The sequence below is a fragment of the Taudactylus pleione genome, unplaced genomic scaffold (genome assembly GCF_031769625.1).
Source record: "Taudactylus pleione unplaced genomic scaffold, aTauple2 ptg000122l, whole genome shotgun sequence".
NCBI lineage: Eukaryota > Metazoa > Chordata > Amphibia > Anura > Myobatrachidae > Taudactylus > Taudactylus pleione.
In genome coordinates, this window is record NW_028284524.1 from 6,943,680 (window position 1) to 6,970,560 (window position 26,881).

Below are 26,881 nucleotides of genomic sequence, written 5' to 3' on the forward strand. Positions count from 1 at the left end.
ACTGGGACAGAATGGATGCAGAATGCCTGAGTGGTACTCACATATTTCATATGTGTGTATGTATGGCAGATATACACATACATATATGCTTCATAATTCCATTCTTTATCTCATTTTCCTCATTTGTTTCCCGCTTTGAATATTCCCTCCCTGTCTCCCTCCAGCTGCATATTTGTATTTCAGTTGTCACTCTTTACCCTCCTTTTTTCCCCCTGTTCCCTCGGTCACTATTTCCCTCTCTGTCTCCCTCCATTCTCTGTATGTCTGACAGCCCCCAGCCCTCGGCTCATCACACTGACTGAAGCCTTTGTTCCTGTAACACTCGGTAACCGTTGTGCAGAGCTTGGTGCAGCCACTCCCAGGCTGGGAGGTTGTGTTACACATATTGGGTGTCTTGGAGACCAGGGGGTGTCACCACCAGCCCAGAAAGGACTCAGGGAATTCCCCCTCATCCCTACTTTGTTACTAGGGACGCGGCAGCCGCTGGCTCTTATATATACAGAGGAGAAAGAGATTGGGCACTAACAGCTCCAAATCCGAGCACCTAACTCATCGGAACCAGGAGATCTACATCCAACAACATGGTGAGTATGCGACTGCACTGTCCTATATTATATACATTGTGTGACCATAATATGTACTATACTATAATATGCTATATGATCTGTGTGTGACTGCTGTAATATGCTATATATATATATATATATATATATATATGCTATATACTCTGTGTGTGACTGCACTGCCGTCTTATATACACTGGGTGTGACTACTCTGTTTGACTGCACTGTCCTATTTTATATACCGTGTGACACTACTGACCTGTATTATATACATTGTGTGACTATAATATGTACTATACTATAATATGCTATATGATCTGTGTGTGACTGCTGCTGTAATATGCTATATATATGCTATATACTCTGTGTGTAACTGTACTGCCGTCTTATATACACTGGGTGTGACTGTGCTCTGTGTGACTGCACTGTCCTATTTTATATACCGTGTGACACTGTACTGTCCTGTATTATATACATTGTGTGACTATAATATGTACTATACTATAATATGCTATATGATCTGTGTGTGACTGCTGCTGTAATATGCTATATATATGCTATATACTCTGTGTGTAACTGTACTGCCGTCTTATATACACTGGGTGTGACTGTGCTCTGTGTGACTGCACTGTCCTATTTTATATACCGTGTGACACTGTACTGTCCTGTATTATATACATTGTGTGACTATAATATGTACTATACTATAATATGCTAGATGATCTGTGTGTGACTGCAGCTGTAATATTCTATATATATGCTATATACTCTGTGTGTAACTGTACAGCCATCTTATATACACTGGGTGTGACTGTACTCTGTGTGACTGCACTGGCCTATTTTATATACCGTGTGTGACACTGTACTGTTCTGTCTGTATTATATACATTGTATGACTATAATATATACTATACTATAATATGCTATGTGATCTGTGTGTGACTGCTGTAATATGCTATATATATATATATATATATATATATATGCTATATACTCTGTGTGTGACTGCACTGCCGTCTTATATACACTGGGTGTGACTACTCTGTTTGACTGCACTGTCCTATTTTATATACCGTGTGACACTACTGTCCTGTATTATATACATTGTGTGACTATAATATGTACTATACTATAATATGCTATATGATCTGTGTGTGACTGCTGCTGTAATATGCTATATATATGCTATATACTGTGTGTGTGACTATACTGCCATCTTACAGTATATACAAAAAGAATAACAGATGCACAACTCCAACATTACTCATTATATATAGTAATACATATTGCAATAGAATTTTGCAAATAATAACATAGAGGTTTGGCATAATCATGGCCATGGTTATGGGCCCACCCACCACGCCCAGGTAACCTCTGAGGGTAGGTCTCTAACATACTGTGGTTGAAATCCAGAGCGCAGGACACCCCCAAATCAGCCCAGCTGAGCCACCCCAGGGCATCACTCTGAGGAAAGGTGTGTGACTGCACTGTCCTATTTTATATACCCTGTGTGACACTGTACTGTCTTGTCCTGTATTATATACACAGTGTGACACTGTACTGTCTTGTCCTGTATTATATACACAGTGTGACTGGACTGGACTATAGTGTTTTCCAGTATATAGTGTGCCTGTACTGTTATATCTTATTTACACTATTTATGATTGTACTGTAAATATATTGTACTCAGTCTCGTTTTTCTGTCCTATCAATGCTATATGTCACCATCAGTCTGTTCTGACCTATTTATTCTGTTTTTTTATTGTCCAATTGTTGTTGGTTTTTTTTAAGTCTATTCTGTCTTTTATGGTATGAATTTTGTATAACAGTATTCGTCAACGTGTACTGTCCTAATATTATGTGTTTGACATATTTTATTCTGTAATATACGTTATTAATTTTGCTTGCAACTCTGTTAATACACTCGAGTGCTTGCATAAGATGGAGAGAATATAAGAACCTGTTTTTTTATGGGAGCAAAACGGACGGTGATTAGTTGATGTGTTTTAGTTGGTGATTGGTTTGCTGGGTTGTCAGGGAGTAGGATAGCCAATAGACAGCTCTTGGTAGGCTGGGTGTTGTAAGTGGTATATATTCGCTAGTCGAGGAGTGATCTTCCTCTTTCCAGTTTGTGATTCCTCCCACCCACCCGGCGAAGTTTGGTATACGTTTTAATTTTCTTTCAATTGATTCGTTGGAATATAATTTATTTTCTCTTCCAACATGGGAGGAACAGCAGGCTGTGCTCCTCGGCAGCTCAATTTTTGCACAATAGGGCTTGACTAGCATTTCCCCTATGGGAACGGCGAGTCGGTCACTACCTTAAAGGGGGTGACCAGGTCACCATCTCATGGAGGGATCAGTACTGGGCCATGTAAGGGGAACTGGTTCTACCCAAGTCGGTTATGCGCAGGCATGAGAATTTCCGCCCCCAGCTGTTATTTAATAATTTAATCCTGGGGCTGTGGCCGAGGTGCACTGCCTTTTGCCAACATTGCTAATAGATCAATCAATAATTCAATTCAATTAATACATTTGGATGAGACCTCCCTTTTTGCAAACGTATTCAGTTGTCCGTGTCGTTTTGTTATCTGGGTTAGGTGAATAGTAAATAAAAAACATTTAGGTCTTGTCTGTGTCGTTATTTATTTAGTTAAGTAACTAAAGTGTTAATAATAAAACCTATAGGTGACTTACTATGTGTGAATATCTGCCAAGTCTGTATTGTTTTATCTAATAATAATAATAATAACAATATTATTATTAATAATAATAATATTCATTATTATTATCCTTTATTTATATAGAGCCACAAGGTGCTTATATGAAACCACAAGTTGTCTGCAGCACCTTACATCATACATAAACTGAAGCAGTGCAAACGATGTAAAAAAAAAGTGCAAAAGACTTAAGGGCTCATTTATCAATAAATATTTGTGGCTTATTCCCCGAAAACACCCATTTTTGAGAGGTAAACACAAATATTTAGTACCCCCCGAATGTATGACAGAGGGTCCGCAGCAGATATCTCTGATACCTGCTGCGATCCCTCCATTCCCGCCGGCAGCAGCAACCCCCATAGGTTTTTGATGCTGCCATATTTACCAACTTCCGGAATGCAATGCATTCTGAAGATTGGCCCCCCACAGCTACCGCCATCTGAAGATGACGGTAGACGGTAGCCCGTTGTAGCTTATGTGCTACACATTGCAAAAACTTCCATAGGAACCCTTCCCCCGGTAGAGGAGTGAAGAGACTGCTGACGTGGTCACTTTATTCCCAGCACATCGCAGCGACTGTCTCCTTTCGGAGCCCCTGTCCCCCTGCGGGTGCTTTTCCAGAAATCCAGGCAGTATGATCGCATCCTACAATGTGATCATGGGCGCTACTATCATGCCCAGATCGCTTTGCAAATACAATCATTGATAAATGGGCCCCTTACAGTTAAAAACATTGCAAAACAGGATAAAAGATATGTAACCATTGTTGCATATACAGTCATAATAACCATAAAAGTTGCGCAGCCTGAACCTAGAGGTTCGGAGCCGCTGATGAATAAGGGGTAGAGATGATGGTATAAGTGATGGAATGAAAAGTACTGTGTGTCAGTCCATACTACCCTGTTTATTCTGTTTTGATTGTACTGTCTGTTATATTTGTGTGTGATTTTACTATCCTGTGTGTGTGATGGTCATCTGTGCTGTCCAATCTGTTCTACAGTATGTGTGATGGTTATTCTGGTCTGTTCTATCTACTTTGAGGGCTCTGGGCCTGATTCAGAGCCGGACACTCTGACAGAGCACTCGCTCTGAATCAGGGCCGGGCATTTTTTTTTCAGAACGGCCTCCTGGCCGCTCGCATAGCTGTGGGTGACCACCCACAGCTATAGCGAGCGGCCATGATGATGGTCGCGATGGTCAAGACCATCGCGACCATAGGGCTTGCGACGAGACCCTTGTAGTAGGGTCTCGTTACCGCTAGCCCCAGAGACCTTTCGGCTCTAACAGAGCCGAAAGCTCTCCCACTGACATCACTTGTGATGTCAGTGGGGCTGGCCCCAGACGATAGGCGTTCCCATGGGAACGCCTCCGTCTGGGCAGCCACGCCCCCGGCCAGCCCACCAAAGGGGGCGTGCTGTCACTCAACATCGACAGCACGCCCCCTTTGGTACGAGACCCGGAGCGACGGAGTGCCTGTCGCTATCCGGGTCTCGCGCATGCGCACGACGGAGCCGACTCCGTCATGCGCACTGGCCTACCACCGACCCGTTTTGCGAGCGCACAGCGCTTGCGACCGGGTCTGAATCAGGCCCTCTATTCACTATGTTAATTATCGGACCCAGATAATTAACATTCGAATTCAACGCGAGCACCAGTGCAATTCATCAATGCTCCTGGCGGGGAGACAGCTGATCCGAAAATCAGCTGTCTCCCCGAGTCTTTTCACTGTTCCTTTCGGAGCAGTGAAACTAGTGTGCCTGCATGCTCTAGAGTTCACGCAGGTGCACAAAAGCCCCAGAGTCCGCCGGAAGGAGCCATACAGGGGTGGAGGGATCCGAGAGATGGCAAATGCTCCTGCAGTTAAGCTCCGAAAATATTGTATTTTCTACTTCAGGGTCCATAGGGTATCCACAGGATACCTTGGGGTATAGGTGTGACGTCAGTCATCGGGCACCATAGAGTTAAGCTTTCAGCCTCCCAGGATGCACTAGGGTCCCCCTCCTATACCCCGCCCCCGAGCCAAGGCACCTCAGTTTCGTTTGGTGCCCGACCGGAGTCGGGTGCACCTGTTGGAGTGGGGGCTAGAAGAGCCCCTGAAGCTTTTCTTCATGCAGCTGTGGCTGCACATCTGGATGAACAGCATGGACAGTCAGTCCTGACGTCCATGCTGTCTTCCCTACACCCCCGCCGGTACCAGAACGCCGGTACCGACCCGGGGATGCTGGTGAGCATCTGGGGTCACAGCTAGCGGTGACCCCAGATGTTCCGGACCATGGCCGGATTCAAGGGGGACAGCAAGGTAAGCAGCGAGGTCCCGCGGTGGGTCCCCGCTGTTACATGGTCCAGAGTCCCCAGGCAGGGGGCTCCCTGGGGACTGGCTGCAGCGTGGAGCCAGGTAAGAACCTGCGCTTCCACTACCCCCCTGGGACAGCGGACCGCAGCAGAGCGGTAGCGCTGCGGCGTCCCGGGGGTTAAATGCATGCCAGGGGAGCGCGCCTTCCCTGTCTCACAGCCGGCGCCTCTCCCGCTGCACACAGCCCTCTCTGCACACTGCCGACTGGTCCTGTAGCAGCGCTCCTCCCCCAGGCCAGCCTCCTCTCTGCTCCTCGGCGGCCATCTTTCCAGAACACATGGTGAACGCTGCTGGAAGCACTGGACGTGCTTATTTATTGATAAATGAGCCCTTAAGTCTTTTGCACTTTTTTTTTACATCGTTTGCACTGCTTCAGTTTATGTATGATGTAAGGTGCTGCAGACAACTTGTGGCTTCATATAAACACCTTGTGGCTCTATATAAATAAAGGATAATAATAATGAATATTATTATTAATAATAATATTGTTATTATTATTATTATTATTATTATTAGATAAAACAATACAGACTTGGCAGATATTCACACATAGTAAGTCACCTATAGGTTTTATTATTAACACTTTAGTTACTTAACTAAATAAATAACGACACAGACAAGACCTAAATGTTTTTTATTTACTATTCACCTAACACAGTCTTTCCTCTTTCGGGTCAGTTAATGGACCATTTAGAGGAGGCGTGGAAACAGCCTGGCAAACGTTACCAGCCGCAAAGGCGCCTGGCGGTGGCTTATCCGTTCGCGGATAATTATTTTGCAAAGTGGGAATCCCATCCACAGGTGGATTCTCACGTGACCCGTCTTGTCCGTAGTGCCACATTGCTGATGCCATCCATGTCCTCCCTTAAGGATGCTACGGACCGCAAGGTGGAGATCTGCCTGAAGTCCGCTTATTCCCTTGCGGGGGGGGGGCAGCACGGCCGGCTATGGCCATTTGCTGGGTTGCCAGAGCGATGCAGCGCTGGGCGGATTCATTAGAGGCGTCTTTTGATTCCGACTGTCCGGCCGATCAGGCGGAGTTGATTGGTAATCTCCGTGATTCGGCCACTTATATCAACGAGGCGGCCTTAGACATTAGTACCCTGGTGTCGAATTTCTTCAGCAGCGGTGGCCGCTCGTCGCACCTTGTGGTTGCGATCCTGGAAGGCGGCCGCTGATTCCAAAAAGGGTTTGGAGGCGTTGCCATTTACCGGAGAAGTTCTCTTCGGTCCGGATCTAGACAAGATTGTGGCCACGCTGGCGGCAGCCAAATCGGCATGTCTCCCGTCGGCCGCTGCTCCTTTTGGTTCTGGACCATCGTCCTTTCGGTCTTATAGGGCCCAGGGCAGGCCCAAACCATAGTCTTTTCCTCGACAGGCTGGTCCTAAGAAATCGGCCAAGCCCCGGAAGCAGGCATGGAGTACCAGACGTCCGGCCCCTAAGCCAGATGACAAGCCTGCGGCCTGACGGTCCGGGCCTCCCTTTGGGGGATCCCAAAGTGGGAGGCCGCCTGCTGCAGTTCGCCCGGTGTTGGTCGGTTACCACGACAGACACTTGGGTTCTCGAGGTGGTCTCCCAAGGGTACGCCCTCTCTTTCCGGCACAGACCCCCGGCACGATTCTTCACCACGGGTCTACCATCAGACCGGAACAAGGCCACGGAGCTGCGGAAGGTCTTGCACACTATGCTCCAGGCTGGAGTTATAGTGCCTGTTCCATTCTCCCAGAGGGGCCAGGGTTTCTATTCAAATCTTTTTTTGGTGCAGAAACCCAATGGGTCGTATCGTCCGATTCTAAACCTCAAAGCTCTCAACAAGTCTTTGCGGGTGCCGAAGTTTCAGATGGAGACCCTACGGTCCATCATTCTGGCGCTGGAACCTGGGGACTACATGGTGTCATTGGACATACAGGACGCTTACCTGCATGTCCCTATTCTTTCGCGCCATCAACAGTTCCTCAGGTTTGCAATCCGCAGCGACCACTTCCAGTTTCGGGCGTTACCTTTTGGCCTGGCAACAGCACCACATGTGTTCACCAAGGTGATGGCGGTCATGGCGGCTTCTCTGCGGCTGCAGGGAGTCCGTATGTTGCCGTACTTGGACGATCTTTTATTAGTGGCAGGATCTCCCGAGCTCCTTCTACGCCACTTGGACCTGACCATTGCACTACTGCAACGGCACGGTTGGTTAATCAACTGGCAGAAGTCCACTCTAATCCCGTCTCGGCGGATTCTGCACCTCGGAGCCTTATTGGACTCAGGACAGCAAAGGATCTTCGTGACGGGGGAAAAGATCTCTGCTTTACAGTCGAGGGTGCGCAGTTGTCTGCACAGCCGCCGGGTGTCTCTACACTCGGCGATGAGGTTACTGGGCTCCATGGTGTCGGTGTTCGACATGGTGGAATATGCCCAGTTTCACTCCAGACCTCTGCAGCACCTGATCCTGTCCAAGTGGAACGGGCTGCCTCAGTCTCTGAAGTCCCAGACGATTGTGCTCACCCCGGAGGTTCGCCTGTCCCTTGCCTGGTGGTTACAGACGACCCATCTCAGCAAGGGACGTCCGTTCTGGGTTCCAAATTGGGTCCTGTTGACAATGGACGCCAGTCTTCGGGGCTGGGGAGCAGTTTCGGGTCCACACTTATTCCAGGGCAGGTGGACCCCGACAGAAGCGGAGCTTCCAATCAATATCTTGGAACTCCGTGCGGTCTTCAATGCTCTCCGGCAGGCACATCGGGTTCTCCAGGGTCGTCCGGTACAGGTCCAGTCAGACAATGCTACCACCGTGGCCTACATAAACAGGCAAGGAGGAACCCGAAGTCGGGCGGCTCTCGTGGAGGTCTCTCGGATCCTGGTATGGGCGGAGCGCAATCTTCCGGCCATATCAGCGGTCTTCATCCCGGGAGTGCTAAATAGGGAGGCGGACTTTATAAGTCGCCAGGACGTTCATCTGGGGGAATGGTCCCTGCAACCGGACGTTTTTTAAATGCTGGTGGACAGATGGGGTCTTCCAGAGATCGACCTTATGGCGTCCCGGCACAACAACAAGTTGCCGGTGTACTGGTCTCGCACAAGAGACGAAGGGGTGTCTCTGGTGGATGCTCTGTCCGTCCGGTGGACGTTCCGGTTCGCATACCTGTTTCCTCCGATTTCCCTTCTTCCACGGGTAATCCGGAAATTCAAACAGGAAGGAGGGACGCTCCTGTTGATAGCTCCCGCGTGGCCCAGACGGCACTGGTTCTCAGACCTTCAAGGTCTGTCCGTGGACAGTCCTCTGCGGTTGCCGCTACGACCGGACCTTCTGTTGCAGCGTCCCTGTCTTCACCCGGACCTGACTCGGCTGTCTTTGATGGCGTGGCTGTTGAGACAGCCATGCTGAGGTCCAGGGGTTTTTCCAGCTCTGTGGTGCGTACCATGTTACGAGCTCGGAAGCCGTCTTCCGTGAGGATATACCATCGCGTGTGGCATACGTTCTTCCAGTGGTGTCGACCGAGAGGTTATGCACCGCGGGAATTTCGTCTGTCTCGGATACTCGCCTTCCTACAAGCGGGACTAGATCATGGGCTTCGCCTTGCTTCTTTGAAGGTACAGGTTTCGGCCCTGTCTGTCTGGTTTCACCGTAGGATTGCTACAATCCCGGATGTGCGCACCTTTATGCAAGGTGTTCTCCGCATTCAGCCGCCCTTTGTTCCACCTGTGGCGCCTTGGGATTTGGCTGTGGTCCTGAGGGCTCTCCAGGGACCGCCGTTTGAACCACTGGGCTCAGTGGATCTTAAATGGCTAACAGCTAAGACTGTTTTCCTTCTGGCCATAGCTTCGGCCAGACGTGTTTCTGATTTAGGGGCTCTCTCTTGTAGACCCCCTTTCTTGATTTTTCATGGGAACAGGGCAGTGCTCCGCACTCGACCTGAATTTCTTCCCAAAGTTGTTTCCCAGTTTCATGTTAACGAGGAAATAGTTGTTCCGGCCTTTAACTCACCTGGTCTTTCAGTGGGTGAGGCCACTTTGGATGTTGTGCAGGCCTTAAGGACTTATGTTGACCGCACTTCTTCCTTTAGGAAGTCGGACGCCTTGTTTGTCCTCTATGGCTTCCGTAAAAAGGGTTGGCCTGCTTCAAAACAAACTTTGGCAGCCTGGATCCGTATGGCTATTTCTGAAGCTTATCTACATGAAGGCCTGCCGGTTCCTCCTTCTGTGAAGGCTCATTCCACTAGGTCTGTGGGTCCTTCGTGGGCAGCTCGACGTGGTGCCTCTGCAGTCCAGATCTGCAAGGCTGCTACGTGGTCCTTTGTCCATACCTTCGTGTGGTATTACAGGTTTGACACCTTCGCCTCTCAGGATGCTTCCTTCGGGCGGCGGATTCTCCTTTCAGCACAGGAGCGTCCCCACCCTTAAAGGATACTGCTTTGGGACATCCCCAAGGTATCCTGTGGATACCCTGTGGACCCTGAAGTAGAAAATATGAGATATGGTAAGAACTTACCTTTGTTATCTCTATTTCTACGAAGTCCATAGGGTTCCACAGGACTCCCGCCCTGTCGCACCTGTGCTGCAGATGGGCTTTGCTCTGGTCACCGGTTTTTCCATCTCCCTCTGGTGAGAATGTGATTCTTGTGTGTGTCCTGATCTTTTTTCTCTCTCTTCCTTCTCCTCCTCCGGCCTATGGCTTGGTAACTAACTGAGGTGCCTCGGCTCGGGGGCGGGGTATAGGAGGGGGACCCTAGTGCATCCTGGGAGGCTGAAAGCTTAACTCTATGGTGCCCGATGACTGACGTCACACCTATACCCCAAGGTATCCTGTGGAACCCTATGGACTTCGTAGAAATAGAGATAACAAAGGTAAGTTCTTACCATATCTCATATTTTCGGAACTTGATGAATTTCTGTCCCCATACTAGTGTATGGGGACAGCCGGCCATTCCGGGAGAGAAAGGTGATATCTCCTGCATTACCTTTTTGATGAATGGCCCGAATACTTAATTGATAATGAATAGAGCCCTGAGTGATGGTCATTCTGTACTACTCCTGTCTGGTGAAGTTGTGATCTTGTGCCACTCTATCCTAACCTACAGTATCTAGTCTAACTGTGTATATCACTATTTAACCCACACAGAGGGAGTGCATCTCAGTCCACGTTGGCCAGGCCGGAGTGCAGATTGGCAATGCATGCTGGGAGCTGTATTGCCTGGAACATGGCATTCAGCCAGATGGACAGATGCCCAGTGACAAAACCATCGGTGGAGGAGACGATTCCTTCAACACCTTCTTCAGTGAGACTGGGGCTGGCAAACATGTCCCCCGTGCTGTGTTTGTGGACCTTGAGCCCACTGTGATTGGTGAGTAGATCAGCTGTTACGTGGGGGTAAAATATGTCAATAAGGTTCTAGGTGTCACAGAAAGTAGACTTCTGGATCTCAGATATTAACCTCTATTGTTTAACTCCTACAGATGAAGTCAGAACAGGAACCTATAGACAACTTTTCCATCCTGAACAACTCATCACTGGCAAGGAAGATGCGGCCAATAACTATGCTCGTGGTCATTACACCATCGGCAAGGAGATCATTGACCTGGTGCTGGATAGAATACGTAAACTGGTGAGTTCACCAAGATATTCCTGGTAAAGAAATACTGCAGGGAATGGGGGCTGTCTGGTCGGCGTCCAATAGTCCCTTACCCCTGCATTTTATCAAGTTATAATCAGGATTGTTGCTATACCCTCTTCCAGCACCGGAGATATTCCTCTTTTTCCATGCTATTCCTGTTCAATAAAGCAGGTTCTGCTTACTGATCTTAGCAATACAACCTTTGATCATTGCTATTCTTATATATTGTAGAGGTTTATGCCAGTCAAGAACTTTGCAATATTATTTTCAATCATACCGTTCATCTTGCAATTTACACCAACTTTTTTAGATGATAACTTCATGTTTACTTTTTTTGACATGTGCTTCCTCTTCTGAACAAAATGAAAACATTTAACACCTTAAATAGATTTTGTATGTAATAACTGAATAATAATATATTTGTTCAGGTCTGCCATAATTTTGATATAAAAATCAGATGTCCGTCTCCAGTGGACCCAAAATTGGTGCAAGCTACAAAATCCTCCTTTTCCTTCTTACTTTTAGGGTGCAAATAAGATAGCTTAGATCCAAGAATCTATTCCCACTTTTTCGATCATTTTGGGTTCATCAGAGGGTTACAATATAAGAAATTAAGTAAGCTTTTTTTTTAATGTTAGAAAAATGGGGACTATTCTGGGATAACTGGGACTCACGAGAGACATAAATGCTTATGCGGGACATACACTCTACAATTATTTGTCAGATATCTGTCCAATCTGGCTGGCTGGAATGAAAATTTGGTAATGTATGGGAGAAAATGACAATCGACCATATGGTCTTAAACACTGGAAAATGGACAAAAATTATTGTTCAAATTGGTTAAATTAATTTGATTTAACCAATTTGTCTGAATGAGAATTTTTGTCTGTTTTTCAGTGTTTGTGAGCAAATAGACGATTGTCATCTGCTCCCATACATTACCAGATTTTTATTGCAACCATCCAGATTGGACAGATGTCTGACAGATAATTGTATAGTGTATGCCCAAGTGTATACAGAAGTTAAAATAGTAGTAGGACATACATATATAATAAATCTAACTTTTCTTTTTATTCTATTTATCAGGCTGATCAGTGCACAGGTCTCCAGGGCTTCCTCATCTTCCACAGTTTTGGTGGTGGCACTGGTTCAGGTTTCACTTCCCTCTTGATGGAACGACTCTCAGTTGACTACGGAAAGAAATCCAAGCTGGAATTCTCCATCTATCCAGCTCCCCAGATTTCCACAGCTGTTGTTGAACCGTACAATGCCATCCTCACCACCCATACCACACTGGAGCACTCAGATTGTGCCTTCATGGTGGATAATGAAGCCATTTATGACATCTGCCGAAGAAACCTGGACATTGAACGCCCAACCTACACTAATCTAAACCGTCTGATTGGCCAGATCGTGTCTTCAATCACAGCCTCCCTCAGGTTTGATGGAGCTCTGAATGTAGACTTGACAGAATTCCAGACCAACCTGGTGCCCTACCCCCGTATTCACTTCCCCCTGGCCACCTATGCTCCTGTTATCTCTGCAGAGAAAGCTTACCATGAGCAGCTCTCTGTGTCTGAGATCACCAATGCTTGCTTTGAGCCAGCTAACCAGATGGTCAAATGTGACCCCAGGCATGGTAAATACATGGCTTGCTGTCTGCTGTACCGAGGTGATGTGGTGCCCAAGGATGTCAATGCTGCTATTGCCACCATTAAGACCAAGCGTACCATCCAATTTGTGGACTGGTGCCCCACAGGTTTTAAGGTTGGTATCAATTACCAACCACCAACTGTGGTTCCTGGTGGGGACCTGGCCAAGGTGCAGCGAGCTGTGTGCATGTTGAGTAACACCACCGCCATTGCCGAGGCCTGGGCTCGCCTGGACCACAAGTTTGACCTGATGTACGCCAAGCGTGCCTTTGTGCACTGGTATGTGGGGGAGGGTATGGAGGAGGGAGAGTTCTCTGAGGCCCGGGAGGACATGGCTGCCCTGGAGAAGGATTATGAAGAGGTCGGCACTGACAGTGTGGAAGGGGAGGGAGAAGAAGAGGGAGAAGAGTATTAAATGAATGCACAATAAACTTGACATAAAAATGTGTTTTTTATGACTAATACTTGCATCATATATGCCCCACAATTGGCTTTTACATCCTGTTAATTTGCACATTATACAATAAAAACAAGGAAATAAACGTTACCACTACAATATACCTTATTTGCCAAATTTTTGCTTTATTTTAAATACTACAAATTCATCCAAGAAGAAGTAAATTTACTTTAAACTATATTTACTTTTTTTTCTACCAAAGTAATGTTCAACTTTTAGCTATGAGTGGCCCTGAGTTATAGTCTCCCTGCTTCCAGTGCATCCTTATAGATAATGCAAGCCTGGTCATCTTGCTTAAAGTGATGTCACTATTTCATAGGGGATTGATAAGATCCAATGTAATGAATGTTTGCACTGTGCCTTTTAAATAATACAAGCTGATGAGATAAGTAAAATGGGCACCATATAGAATATGCCATGTCACACATGTAGACAGAAAAAACAATCTGACACAAGCATTTGTAACTATAGAGCTATATATTAAAGGGGCTTCGGACTATAGACAGACAGTAAGTAGTTAAACAATGTCTAGATAGACACCAGATGTTAGACAGTTAATAGACAAGGATAAAAGTTCGACACAGACAAAAGTGTCTAAAGTTAGACATGTAAAAAGTTCTACAGGTGCAAAAGATTGACAGGGTCAAAAGTTCAACATGAAAAATGGTCGACACATTTTTTTTTTTTTTAGGATTAGGGTTAGGCACTTACCCCCACGGTTAGGGTTAGGCACTTACCCAGAGGGTTAGGCACCAGGAGGGAGGGTTAGGCACCAAGGGGAGGGTTAGGGTGAAGATTAGGGCTAAAAAACAAAAAAATAATAATTTTCGACCATTTTTGTGTTGACCATTTTCATGACGAACTTTTGACCCTGTCGACCTTTTGTACCTGTCGAACGTTTTACATGTCTAACTCTAATGTGTCTGACTTTTGTTTATGTTTAACTTTTTTCCCTGTCTAACTATTGACTGTCTAACATCTGGTGTCTATCTAGACATTGTCTAACTAATTACTCTCTATCTCTTATACCACACCCAGTGCATCCATTACGTTTCCATAGAACATGCAATATATTCATTCGTAATAAGAAGTGCATGAAACCCTGATATTTGTGCATTTAAAATTCTGACACAATTCTGAAATTTAAATAACAATTTAAAGATGCAGTGGTTTGCAGGAGCAAAGTGATAACTTGTGATTTGCACTGCCCAGTTTTCATTGCTCTTATACATTACAATTGTGTGGAGCATGAGACAGCAGAAAGTCACTGGAAGAGGAAGGGTGGTGTCAGACAGGAGCTTTTTACTTCTGTTATTAAGGGGCCTATTCATCATCACTTCATTTTTACAAAAGCAGGTGAAAATGCACATTTTCACCTGCAATTGTAAAAATTAAGTTATCGGGCCATTCATCAAGCAGGTAAAGCAGTAGATATCACAGATATCTCGTACTTACCTTCCTCTTGCAGAATGGCCCGCTGTCCCCATACACTAGTATGGGGACAGAATTTATCAAGCTCCGAAAATATAATATGTTTGGAGCTTGAGTGCGGTAGCATTCGCCATCTTCAGGTGGCAAAATGCTCCTGCTCCAGGCTTGCAACCCGCTCCTTCCCTCCGCCCCTGTCTCCTTCCGGCAGATGTTGGGGCTCTTGTGCGCATACATGACCTGTAGGTCGCGCATGCGCACTCCCATCACTGCTCCGAAAAGGAGCAGTGAAGCCGTTCGCGGGACAGCTGATTTCACATCAGCTGTCACCGCGCCGGAGCAATGATGAATTGCTCCGGATTCCACAGCGAGTTAGAATGTTAATTATCGGGGTCCGTTCGGACCCCGATAATTAACATCATGAATAGGCCCCTAATAGAGCTCAAACTCTCCCTTGCTTAAACATTGCAGTGAATGGAGAAGGCAGCATTTTCAGAGCATAACTGCTGATTATAATTAATTTAGATTAAATGAATCATGGCAGTGAGAGAGCCAAGAAAGCAGGACATATTGGACCTGATTCAGAATTGGATACAATGCGATTGTTTGCGGAGTTGCAGTGGAGGTATGCAAATGCTAGTTTCAGCCTTCCCCTTGTGCACTAATGGTGTGCCAGGCAGTACGAGCCCCGGGACATCCACTTTCAATGCCCGGGGACAGTGCAAATCCACCAGTAGTTCCAAACACCACTGTACATACACCATTGTGTCCACCTTTGATACTTGCACCAGTCTATGGGTGGTGCAGTGTCTCCTTCTCAACTCTGGCTAAACAGGGCCTCTGTGGCTGCAGCCCCTCAGTTGGGTAAGTGGTGCGTTAACTGACTCCCCCCTTGACACTTTCATAACACGCCCATGAGAAGGCCTTCTTTTTGCTCACACTTCTGGCCACCTCCCAGACACACCCATGGTTTTGCCTCGCTGGTCCTAATGACAGCGTTTCTGTACACAACAGCGGACTCTGCGTACACTTGGGGTAACGCATGCGCCATTGGGATTTCAAGGACTTTTCACGCATTCGCAGTAACAAATAATCTCATAACTGCACAAACACTGGCTGTGTATCTACCTCAGAATCAGGCCCCTTGTGTTTGAAACTTTTAATAACATTACTTGGAGTACACCTAGAAATGTATCTCTCTGATCATGTGACAAAGGAAAATGCAGGGTGCGTCCTGCAAAAAGTATAGGATGGGACCCAAATAATGCCTGCTCAGAGCCGATGCAAGATACATTTCCCTTTGTGCAGCAAAAGTAGCTGTGTATCCTTCTGCATAGCAAGAACACAACCTTTTCCTAAGAATGCACCTTCTCCATCCACTTTTCTCAGTTCAGTAATCTCACTCCACCAACTCCTACTGTATGGAATGTTTGCTCCTGGTGCGCCTACTGTATTCTGCAAGGAATATGCACACTCTGGTCAACTGTTTCTTATCACCTGTGTAAAGCACTGCGCCATTGCCATCTTATTCTACACCCAGTGGCGTATCTATAGTGGGTCCAGAAAGGTCCACACTGCGCCCCTCCCTGAAGTATGTGCCTGTCTGGTGGACAGGCGCATGTTTCGGCATGTGTGTGTGGGGAGAGGATCTGCTCGGACACTGCACATGGGCCTCCTGCCTCATAAATGCCCATCTGTACCCATGCATCTTATGCATCTTTGTGTAAATCTATACACACTTGCACACATCTAAGCATATCGTGGGCCCTAATTTGAGTTTGCACTGCCCATCTACCATTTTGTGCTTCATAAATTACCTCTTCTGGTTGAAAAACAGTCAAGGGAACTATTCATGGCACAAGTCAAGTAGAATGATTGTAAACTTCTTTACAAAGGCATCTGCTGTTGGCTGCTTTAAGCTCCACTTCATGCACTGTGGATTATTTGGCGAATCTTGAGTATGGCGTAAATAAAATTTGGCTGCATTTTAGAATTAGTCCAATTTTTATGCCCAATTCTGTTCATAATAAAAGTATATTGAAATGGCAAAATGTACATTATGTAATATAGTACACGTATTACAAAATATTATACCTTACACAAATCTATTAAAATACAATACCCTTTAAAATACATTGCTTTTTATTAAAAATATAAAAAGACAGCACGATTAATAAGGCAATGCATATATAATACGGTTATTAATAGGAAATAATGCACACACGATAGGTATTAGTATATAATTTGCAGCCTGTAGCCGCCACACGGCACAGACCCATTCCCTGCTGCTTACGTCATGTGTCACAGAATTGTTAACCTTACAGCACATTCCCCGCCCACTCTCAGAAGCCGGACCAATAAAGGAACAGATATTGAGATAGTGGGGCTGGTGCAGAGTGCCGATTGGTCAGTGTGAGGAAAGACTCGACTGGTATTTTCTGGACGTTTCTTCTCAGCTGATAGTGACGTCACAGAGAAGCTAGTAACACATCAACAGGACCGTGGCTGGGAGACAGCAGGCAGCAGGAGCAGCAGGAGTAGAAGTGAGTATGACCAGAACACTATCTCCTAACAGGGGGAATGTGACACAGCATAGGGGACGATTCTGTTGGTGCTTTAGCGCCCCCAGTATATGCGTAGCTCGCAGTCATGTATATGCATGTTATTTATATATGAGCACCCTCAAGAATTTAAGTATTTTTAAAAGCTGGCTCCCATGTACACAGAGTGACACCAGGAGTGAGTGTGACACAGGGTTTCGTCAGGACTGAGTGCGACACTGGGTGACATCAGGAGTGAGTGCGACACAGGTTGACACTAGGAGTGAGGGCGACACAGGTTTACGCTAGGAATGAGTGTGACACAGATTAAAGCCAGGAGTGAGTGCGACACATCGAGATACCAAGAGTAAGTGTGACAGGGAGACGCCAGGAGTGAGTGCGACACAGAGAGACACCAGGAGTGAGTGCGACACAGAGAGACGCCATGAGTGAGTGGGACACGGAGACGCCAGGAGTGAGTGCGACACAGGGAGACGCCAGGAGTGAGTGCGACACAGGATGACGCCAGGAGTGAGTGTGACGCCAGGCGTGAATACGACACAGGCAGACGCCAAGAGTGAGTGCGACACAGGGAGAGGCCAGGAGTGAGTGCGACATAGGGAGACACCAGGAGTGAGTGCGACACAGGCAGACGCCAGGAGTGAGTGCGATACGGAGACGCCAGGAGTGAGTGCGACACAGGGTGACACCAGGAGTGAGTGCGACACCAGGAGTGAGTGCGACACAGGGAGACTCCAGGAGTGAGTGCAACACAGGGAGACGCCATGAGTGAGTGCAGCACAGGGGAGACACCAGGTGTGACCCTGGGTGACGACAGGAGTGAGTGCGACACAGGGTGACACCAGGAGTGAATGCAACAGAGGGAGACGCCAGGAGTGAGTGCGACAGAGGGAGACGCCAGGAGTGAGTGCCACACAGGGAGACGCCAGGAGTGAGTGCGACACAGGGAGACGCCAGGAGTGAGTGCGACACAGGGTGACACCAGGAGTGAGTGTGACGCCAGGCGTGAATGCGACACAGGGAGACGCCATGAGTGAGTGTGACACAGGGAGACGCCAGGAGTGAGTGCGACACAGGGTGACACCAGGAGTGAGTGTGACGCCAGGCGTGAATGCGACATAGGGAGACGCCAGGAGTGGGTGCGACACAGGGAGACGCCAGGAGTGAGTGCGACACGGTGACACCAGGAGTGAGTGTGACGCCAGGCGTGAATGCGACACAGGGAGACGCCAGGAGTGAGTGTGACACAGGGAGACGCCAGGAGTGAGTGCGACACAGGGTGACACCAGGAGTGAGTGTGACGCCAGGCGTGAATGCGACACAGGGAGAGGCCAGGAGTGAGTGCGACATAGGGAGACGCCAGGAGTGAGTGCGACACGGAGACGCCAGGCGTGAATGCGACACAGGGAGACGCCAGGCGTGAGTGTGACACAGGGAGACGCCAGGAGTGAGTGCGACACAGGGTGACACCAGGAGTGAGTGTGACGCCAGGCGTGAATGCGACACAAGGAGACGCCAGGAGTGAGTGCAGCACAGGGAGACGCCAGGAGTGAGTGCGACACAGGGAGACACCAGGAGTGAGTGCGACACAGAGAGACGCCATGAGTGAGTGGGACACGGAGACGCCAGGAGTGAGTGCGACACAGGGAGACGCCAGGAGTGAGCACGACACAGGGTGACACCAGGAGTGAGTGTAACGCCAGGTGTGAATGCGACACAGGGAGACGCCAGGAGTGAGTGCGACACAGGGAGACGCCAGGAGTGAGTGCGACACAGGGTGACACCAGGAGTGAGTGCGACACAGGGTGACACCAGGAGTGAGTGTGACGCCAGGCGTGAATGCGACACAGGGAGAGGCCAGGAGTGAGTGCGACACAGGGAGACGCCAGGCGTGAATGCGACACAGGGAGACGCCAGGCGTGAGTGTGACACAGGGAGACGCCAGGAGTGAGTGCGACACAGGGTGACACCAGGAGTGAGTGTGACGCCAGGCGTGAATGCGTCACAAGGAGACGCCAGGCGTGAATGCGACACAGGGAGACGCCAGGCGTGAGTGTGACACAGGGAGACGCCAGGAGTGAGTGCGACACAGGGTGACACCAGGAGTGAGTGTGACGCCAGGCGTGAATGCGACACAAGGAGACGCCAGGAGTGAGTGCAGCACAGGGAGGCGCCAGGAGTGGTGCGACACAGGGAGACACCAGGAGTGAGTGCGACACAGAGAGACGCCATGAGTGAGTGGGACACGGAGACGCCAGGAGTGAGTGCGACACAGGGAGACGCCAGGAGTGAGTGCGACACAGGGTGACGCCAGGAGTGAGTGTAACGCCAGGCGTGAATGCGACACAGGCAGACGCCAAGAGTGAGTGCGACACAGGGAGAGGCCAGGAGTGAGTGCGACATAGGGAGACGCCAGGAGTGAGTGTGACACGGAGACGCCAGGAGTGAGTGCGACACAGGGAGACGCCAGGAGTGAGCACGACACAGGGTGACACCAGGAGTGAGTGTAACGCCAGGTGTGAATGCGACACGGAGTTGCCAGAAATGAGTGTGACCCTGGGCGACGACAGGAGTGAGTGCTAGACAGGAGAAATACAGGGTGATAACAGGAGTGAGTATGATAGCAGTAAGGCTCTGGGGCAGATTCTGAGTGGTACACAAAGTGGCTGTAGTCGTGGGCAGCCATGTTAGCCTGATGCGAGTATCTGCGTGGGTTTGTGTGTGTGCAAGCAAAATCCAGTGTTGTCCACTGATTTTACGCCTGCCGCTGTAACCATCAACATTAGTGTCAATTAGCAGTAATGGATATATTATTACTAAGCGGAGTGAGAATGACACAGATTAGTGTATGAATGCATGTGCGTCCATGCAGATTTATAACATTTTGCCACTTAAACCTATCTCAGCAGCTTATGACCAAATGGGCGGATCAGGTCATATTGTCATAAGCCAAGTACAGTGAACAAGTAATCAGTAATGGGTCTGTTACACTTTGAAACATGGACACATTTTGAGCGTATTGGTCTATGACGTAATTCCTTTTGTAAAGACGCGCATACAGTATGCATCAGCTAGAAACACATCTTGTTCACAGCTGGGACACGGCAACTTTTTATGTGTGATTTTTGTAGGTCTAACTTACCATATTTATTACCTCACCCTATATCATCCTCTGTCCTCGTCACATTATTAGTTACACCTGTTTAGTATGGGTACTGTTTACGTGGCTGCCATATCATCCCTTTAATAAATGACAAATATGAATTTCACAGTTTCTTTGGCTGATTAAAACCTGGTGAAATGGACACTTGTAGTCAGCCAGCCACAGAATCTCTGTAATTCATATGTGTCCCTTAATAAAGGGATGATCTGGAAACCTTTGGGTAGTCTCACCCTTTGCCATTGGAACAGGCTGAAAACTTTATGACATCGTTTTAACTTGGTGCTGGAAATATTCCTTAGAGATTCTGGTTCATGTGGACATTATTGCATCACGCAGTTGCTGCAGATTCGCTCTTCATGCTATGACTCTCCTGTTCCTCCGTGTCCCAGATATTCTCATATTAGATTGAGATCTGCTGACTGTGGATACCATTGGAATATACTGAGCTCAGTGTTATGTTCATGGAACCAGCTTGATATGATGTGTGCTTGTGGAGATGGGTAGGCAGTTGCCATAAAGGGATACATCTGATCAGCAACAATACTCAGGTAGACTGTGGCATTTAAACTATGATTAACTGGTATTACGTTGCCTAATGTGTTCCAAAAAATCACTCTCCACACCTCTACACAACCAGCCTGAATAATTGATAGACATGGATTCATGTTTTCTATGCCAAATTCTGACCGTACAACCTGCATGCTTGCAGGAGAAATCAAGACGCATCAGACCAGGCAACGTTTTTCCAGTCTTCGACTACCCAGTTTTGGTGAACCTGTGTCCACTGTAACTTAAAGTTCCTGTCCTTGACAGGAGTTTAGCCCGGTCTTCTCTTGCTGAATCCAAGCCACAACTGTTGTAATATATGGTTATTTAAAGGACTTACACCTTCCTGCCAACTTGAACTGCTCTGGCCTTTATATTCTGACTTCAATCAATAACAAAGCATTTTCCCCACACAGGTGACGTTCACTGGACGTCTTGTGTTTTGTACACCATTTTCTGTAAGTCCTAGGGGTATATTTACTAAAGGTCAATTTTAATTGATGTTGATCGATTTAAAACTATTTAAAACAATAGATTAACATTGATGTTTTGTTCCAGGGGTAAATCACACATATACTAACAATTTTTTATTTTATTTTTATTTATTTTTTAAAGTATTAGTAAATGTGTGATTTAGCCCCAGAAACACAAAATTGATTTTTATATATTTTAAATTGATTAAAATCAACCTTTATTAAATATATCCCCTAGAGTCTTTTCTTCTTGAAAATTCCACTAGATCACATTTTCTGATATGCATTTGGGAGACCTTGCACCTAATAACTTTATTTTAGTGGTGAAAAATACACTACTTTACCAGCCAGGATTATCAGACTGTCACATAGGGATTGTCTACATAGCCCCTACCACGGGCAAACTGCCACAGGAGATATACTGTCTGGTTGAGTGGAGATAAAGCTGGGGTGTGGGTAAATATTGTAAATTGCCAGCATACAGTCAGCAGCTACCAATTGTCCTTCAATCTAACACTTCTCTTTATTAATGTTTAGGATCTAGGACGTGCTGTAGTTCAGTAAGAAGACATCACCCAGAAGAGCAGCTGCACTATGGCTTGATTCTGGTGTAGAGACCTATTCATCTTTCAGCCACTGGAAGGCGCTCTTATTACAGTGTCAGTTTTTTTCTCATCACAGTTGTTGAAATCCATCCAGGATATATCTTGTATTGTTGAGAGACCTTGACAAAAGGGTAAGTGTTTCCAAACTTCCTGTTCCTTTCCTACTACAATCTCTTCTTCCTAAAATACAAAAACTAATTCTATTGCTGAAATGCTAGGTCGTTTATTTATTTATTATATTGTAAAGGCTATGTGCCATTGGTAATCCAATTTGCCGCAATGCCACTAACTTCTTATAGAAGTGGTGCCCTGACTCTCTACCGTCACCCTAACATGTATTAAATGTACCTGGAATCAGGTCTTTCTGTCTATTTATTCTACTACAAACATTTTTTTTCTGTATTAGCACATCACAGTAAATAACAGAACAAAGGACCTCAGAAATATATTGACTAATTAAATGTTTCTCCTTCATCAGGAATGAAGGGAAACAGTTAATAGCCTGAAAGGCTATTAACTGTTTTCAGACCAAGCTCTAGATTGGAATATTATCTGTTAAGAGTTATTTATATAGTTCATATACATTCTCAAGCGCATTTACATTTGGCCATTCAGATTAATCCCTGCCCCAGTGGAGTTTACAATCTATATTTATACACATACACACTAGAGTTATTTTTTGTCAAGAGCCAATTAACCTACCAGTATATTTTTGGATTGTGGGAGAATATACAAACTCCACACAGTTTGATGCTGTGAGGCAGTAATGCTTACCATTACACCAACCGTGCTGCCCGATATAAAGTTGAGAATGCATGATTTTGTTTATTACAATGTTAATAATAATTGTTGTGTACAAGTTATGTGTTTGTTTTTTTTGTAAATATAACTGTTGGAAAATGTATCATTCTAATATTATTTTGTAAAGTGTTTAAAGAGTCTATTTAAGAACCAAGTCAGTTTTTCTCCTGTAAGTTTTATCTGTTGCTGCTGCTATAAGCAGCTAGAATAGATATATTTTCAAGGCAATTTAACGAGAACCTTTAGCTGGGGCAGTAGCTCTGGTATGCTAAACTTTTCAATGCTTGGTAAATTTTATCACATCACTATTCCAATAGAGGCCTAAGAGAACTGCTGTGTTGGGATGTAGTCAAAGGTCGACATGGTTAGAATGTCAACATGCCAAAATGTTGACTACCATTATATAGACATTACAAAAAACTTAGACAGGTTAAAATGTTGACATCTAAAATATAGACAGATATGTGACATCCAAAATATAGACAGAAAATTTTGGCGTGTCAATTTATTTATTTTTTTTCAACCTATTTAATAGCATAGTATACTCTTTACCGTCTATAGAAGTTAGATCACGGAAAAATGTACATTTAGAAAAATAAAAAAATACAGTAACGTTTTCTATTGACGATTGATTTTCATCTATCACTACTTTTTTAAAGTCTATCATTGTCGATAATCGATGTTATGAAACACAAAGCTAAACACAAAGAAAAGTCCTACAATAATCGACCATCAATAGTCTTATTTTAACAACGTAACAATTTTGATCGTAAATGTTTATCGATGATGGGCTATCAATGTTTAGTGGTGGGACTGCCGACATGCCAAAATATCTGTTGACATTATGACCTGTCTATATTCTGGATGGTAAAATTTTAACCTAAGTTTTGTAATGTGTATATTATGAATTTTGAAATGTCGACATTTTGACTGTCTGCCTTTTGTCCATGTCAATATTTTTAACTGTCTAAATATTTTATATTTATGTATTATATATATAATTATATAAATGTCTAACTTTTGACCCTGTCTAAGTTATGTTCCTGTCAATATTTTGACTGTCAATATATTTGACATAAGGACATATCAACCACCTCGACCTTTTGATTGTCAATGTTTTGGCCATGTTAATGTTTTGGTTTGGATGTTTGACTGTCTATGTTCTGACTGTCTGTTATGTACCCAACCTGATGTGTTCTTCTGATCCTTCATTAATGCTGGAGATACAGTACATGAGATATCTCCTGTGTTACTACTTTCATGCATACAGTTGATACAAAGTTCCCATAATCTTGTTTTAGTGTGATTTTTGGAACAAATCACAAAGATAAATAGGCCACTAATACTTTAGTACACAATAGTTTTGCAGGAGAACCCGCCCTCAACAGTATGGGGATCCATATTTTTGTCTGCTGTAGAAATACTTTTATCTAAATGCAGTATTTGTGAACCAGGTGGGAAATGCAGACAATCATGAAGTTGTGTCTATCTTTTGTGGATCGCTTTTATTACCATAGTTAATTCATTTATTTTATTATTAGGATCATATTTAATATACTTGTATTATGCAATCAAAAAGATATATTATTATAATAAATAAACTAATTGTAATTAGTATCTTCTGTTTGTGCACAGAATTATAATAAATAAGTGTAGTTGAAGGTTAAAACATATAACTGCCCAATGCTGTATATGTGATTCTACTGCATGTAATACATGACCCCCTTCCTTCCCTTTCCTTGCCTTTCCTTCCCTTATCTTGCCTATCTTGCTGCGTCTGTTCCAATTTCACTACCTTTATGGGTCCTATTAGAACTTTTTATTGGGTCCTATTAAATTTCTGTCTGGTGTCCAGTTGCCTCTTCCACCTTCAGTAAACATTACAATACAGTAATACAATACAATACGAATTTTTTGACATCTGCAAACGAGTTTGACAGACGAAATTACATTTGTACAAGACACACAGAAAAAGAACAATGAAGCAGCAGTCCATGGTAAAAATACAACAGAAAATAAATAAAATAAAAATATCACCATTAAATGCTCACTAAGAAGATACATTTCACAATATTCAACATGCGCACCGCAGATGGAAGAAAACTGTCACGCAAGCGTCCTGTGCGTGCCAACAGCGTTCTGAATCTCTTTTGAGACGGAAGTTTGTCTTGTTACTGTCTCCTATTGAGTTGTGCTCTGTGCTTTTAACCCTCTATTGTCTCTCGTAAAATAAAAAACAATAAAGGACAGGTACAATAGCATAGTTGATTGATAGAAAAATGTAGTTGAAAGCCACGTGTCCGAAACCTAGGTGAAACTTGTTTTGTGCCTCATGCCTCAATACCTCAGTCATGTAATAAGCTCCTTATGAAGTTATATGCTGTATATTTATAAATGATGCTTCAGCACAGAATAATTCCAATGAGTGTATGACCGATGGGTACATTTATACTGACAGCTGCATATTCTTCCTGTTTTTCAGCTAAGCTGTATATATAATCTTTGGTCTTATTGTATTTTTTATGTTCTCAATTTGCAGTTGTGTTTAACTACATCAGATTTGCATGTTCTAGGATTACTCGCAGCTTCCAGTTTCATGTATGAATACCTGTACAGTGGGCTCAGGCAGTTTGGTGTGAGCATGGTATAAAGGTACAGGACGAGGAGATACAGGTAGTGAAGGAGACTGGTATAAAGGTACCAGAAGTTTATAACCTAGGTGGTGGGTGAGAATTGTATCAGGGTACAGGAAGAGGAGGGATGCAGGCTGAGAAAGGCACAAAGGTAAGGTAAGTTGAAACAAAAATAGTGAGTGAGAATAGTATAAAGGTACAGGAAGAAGAGACAGGTGGCGAGTGAGACTATAAAGGTGCAGGAAGAGGAGACACAGGTGGCGAGTGAGACTATAAAGGTACAGGAAGAGGAGACACAGGTGGCGAGTGAGACTACAAAGGTACAGGAAGAGGAGACACAGGTGGCGAGTGAGACTATAAAGGTGCAGGAAGAGGAGACACAGGTGGCGAGTGAGACTATAAAGGTGCAGGAAGAGGAGACACAGGTGGCGAGTGAGACTATAAAGGTACAGGAAGAGGAGACACAGGTGGCGAGTGAGACTATAAAGGTACAGGAAGAGGAGACACAGGTGGCGAGTGAGACTGTAAAGGTAACAGGAAGAGGAGACCCAAGCGGCGAGTGAGACTATAAAGGTACAGGAAGAGGAGACACAGGCGGCGAGAGAGACTATAAAGGTACAGGAAGAGGAGACAAGCGGCGAGTGAGACTATAAAGGTGCAGGAATATATATACACATACATACATACAATCTCTTTCAATGCACCTCTACAGTAGGTGCATTATAGATTTCACTAAATGGGAGGTAATCACAGTTAAGTATAGCATGTAGATCAAAGCATTACTGGGAGCTCCTAATAGGGACTAACTGCTGACCTTCAAAGTAAAGAAGAACTACACAAAGGTGACTGGAGCTTGATCAAGAATATCCTTGTGCGTTTATCTGATAATTGCAACAGTGGTTTCATCAGAGGAGCTCCCACTAGTGCACCATGACCTCAACTATTTATCTTTTGCCCTTTTGTATATTATACAATTGCACATGGCTTTAATTTTATTGTTTTAATATTTTTGTTGTTAGTAAACTGATTATTGATAGTTATGGCCTATGTATAAGGATTATTATAGTAAATTGTCTAATAAGGAGAACATTCTTGCCTGTGACTAATACCCAAAAATATCAATGAGTTATAAGTAAATTATTTCTTCGTGTTGTTCAGTTTCTGTTTCTCAAAATAATATGGGTACAGGGTGGGTACTAGGAGCAATAGGGGAATCCGGGAGGCATTGGTTTGGATGCTGCTGTAATCTTCTATTCCTGTACATGTGTCAGCACTGGACAGTTATATATGCTGCACCCTGGTGCCAGACTGGTCACAAAGTAATGT

General features: G+C 45.2%; 2 protein-coding genes across 2 annotated transcripts in view; both read left to right on the forward strand.

The window, feature by feature from the left end:
* Positions 1 to 293: 293 nt before the first annotated feature.
* Positions 294 to 13,448, forward strand: LOC148524034 (tubulin alpha-1A chain-like). Its single transcript, XM_088472320.1, has 4 exons — positions 294 to 584; positions 10,744 to 10,966; positions 11,079 to 11,227; positions 12,323 to 13,448. Exons 1-4 carry the CDS (start codon positions 582 to 584, stop codon positions 13,301 to 13,303), a joined length of 1,356 nt encoding a protein of 451 aa, XP_088328446.1. The 5' UTR covers positions 294 to 581; the 3' UTR covers positions 13,304 to 13,448.
* Positions 13,449 to 17,214: 3,766 nt separating this feature from the next.
* The window catches only part of DNAJB2 (DnaJ heat shock protein family (Hsp40) member B2), a 38,841-nt gene continuing 29,174 nt past the window's right edge, over positions 17,215 to 26,881 (forward strand). The window contains exons 1-2 of the mRNA XM_088472321.1: positions 17,215 to 17,316; positions 22,054 to 22,252. The gene's annotated coding sequence lies outside the window, so the exon portion shown is untranslated. The remainder of the gene's footprint in view (positions 17,317 to 22,053; positions 22,253 to 26,881) is intronic.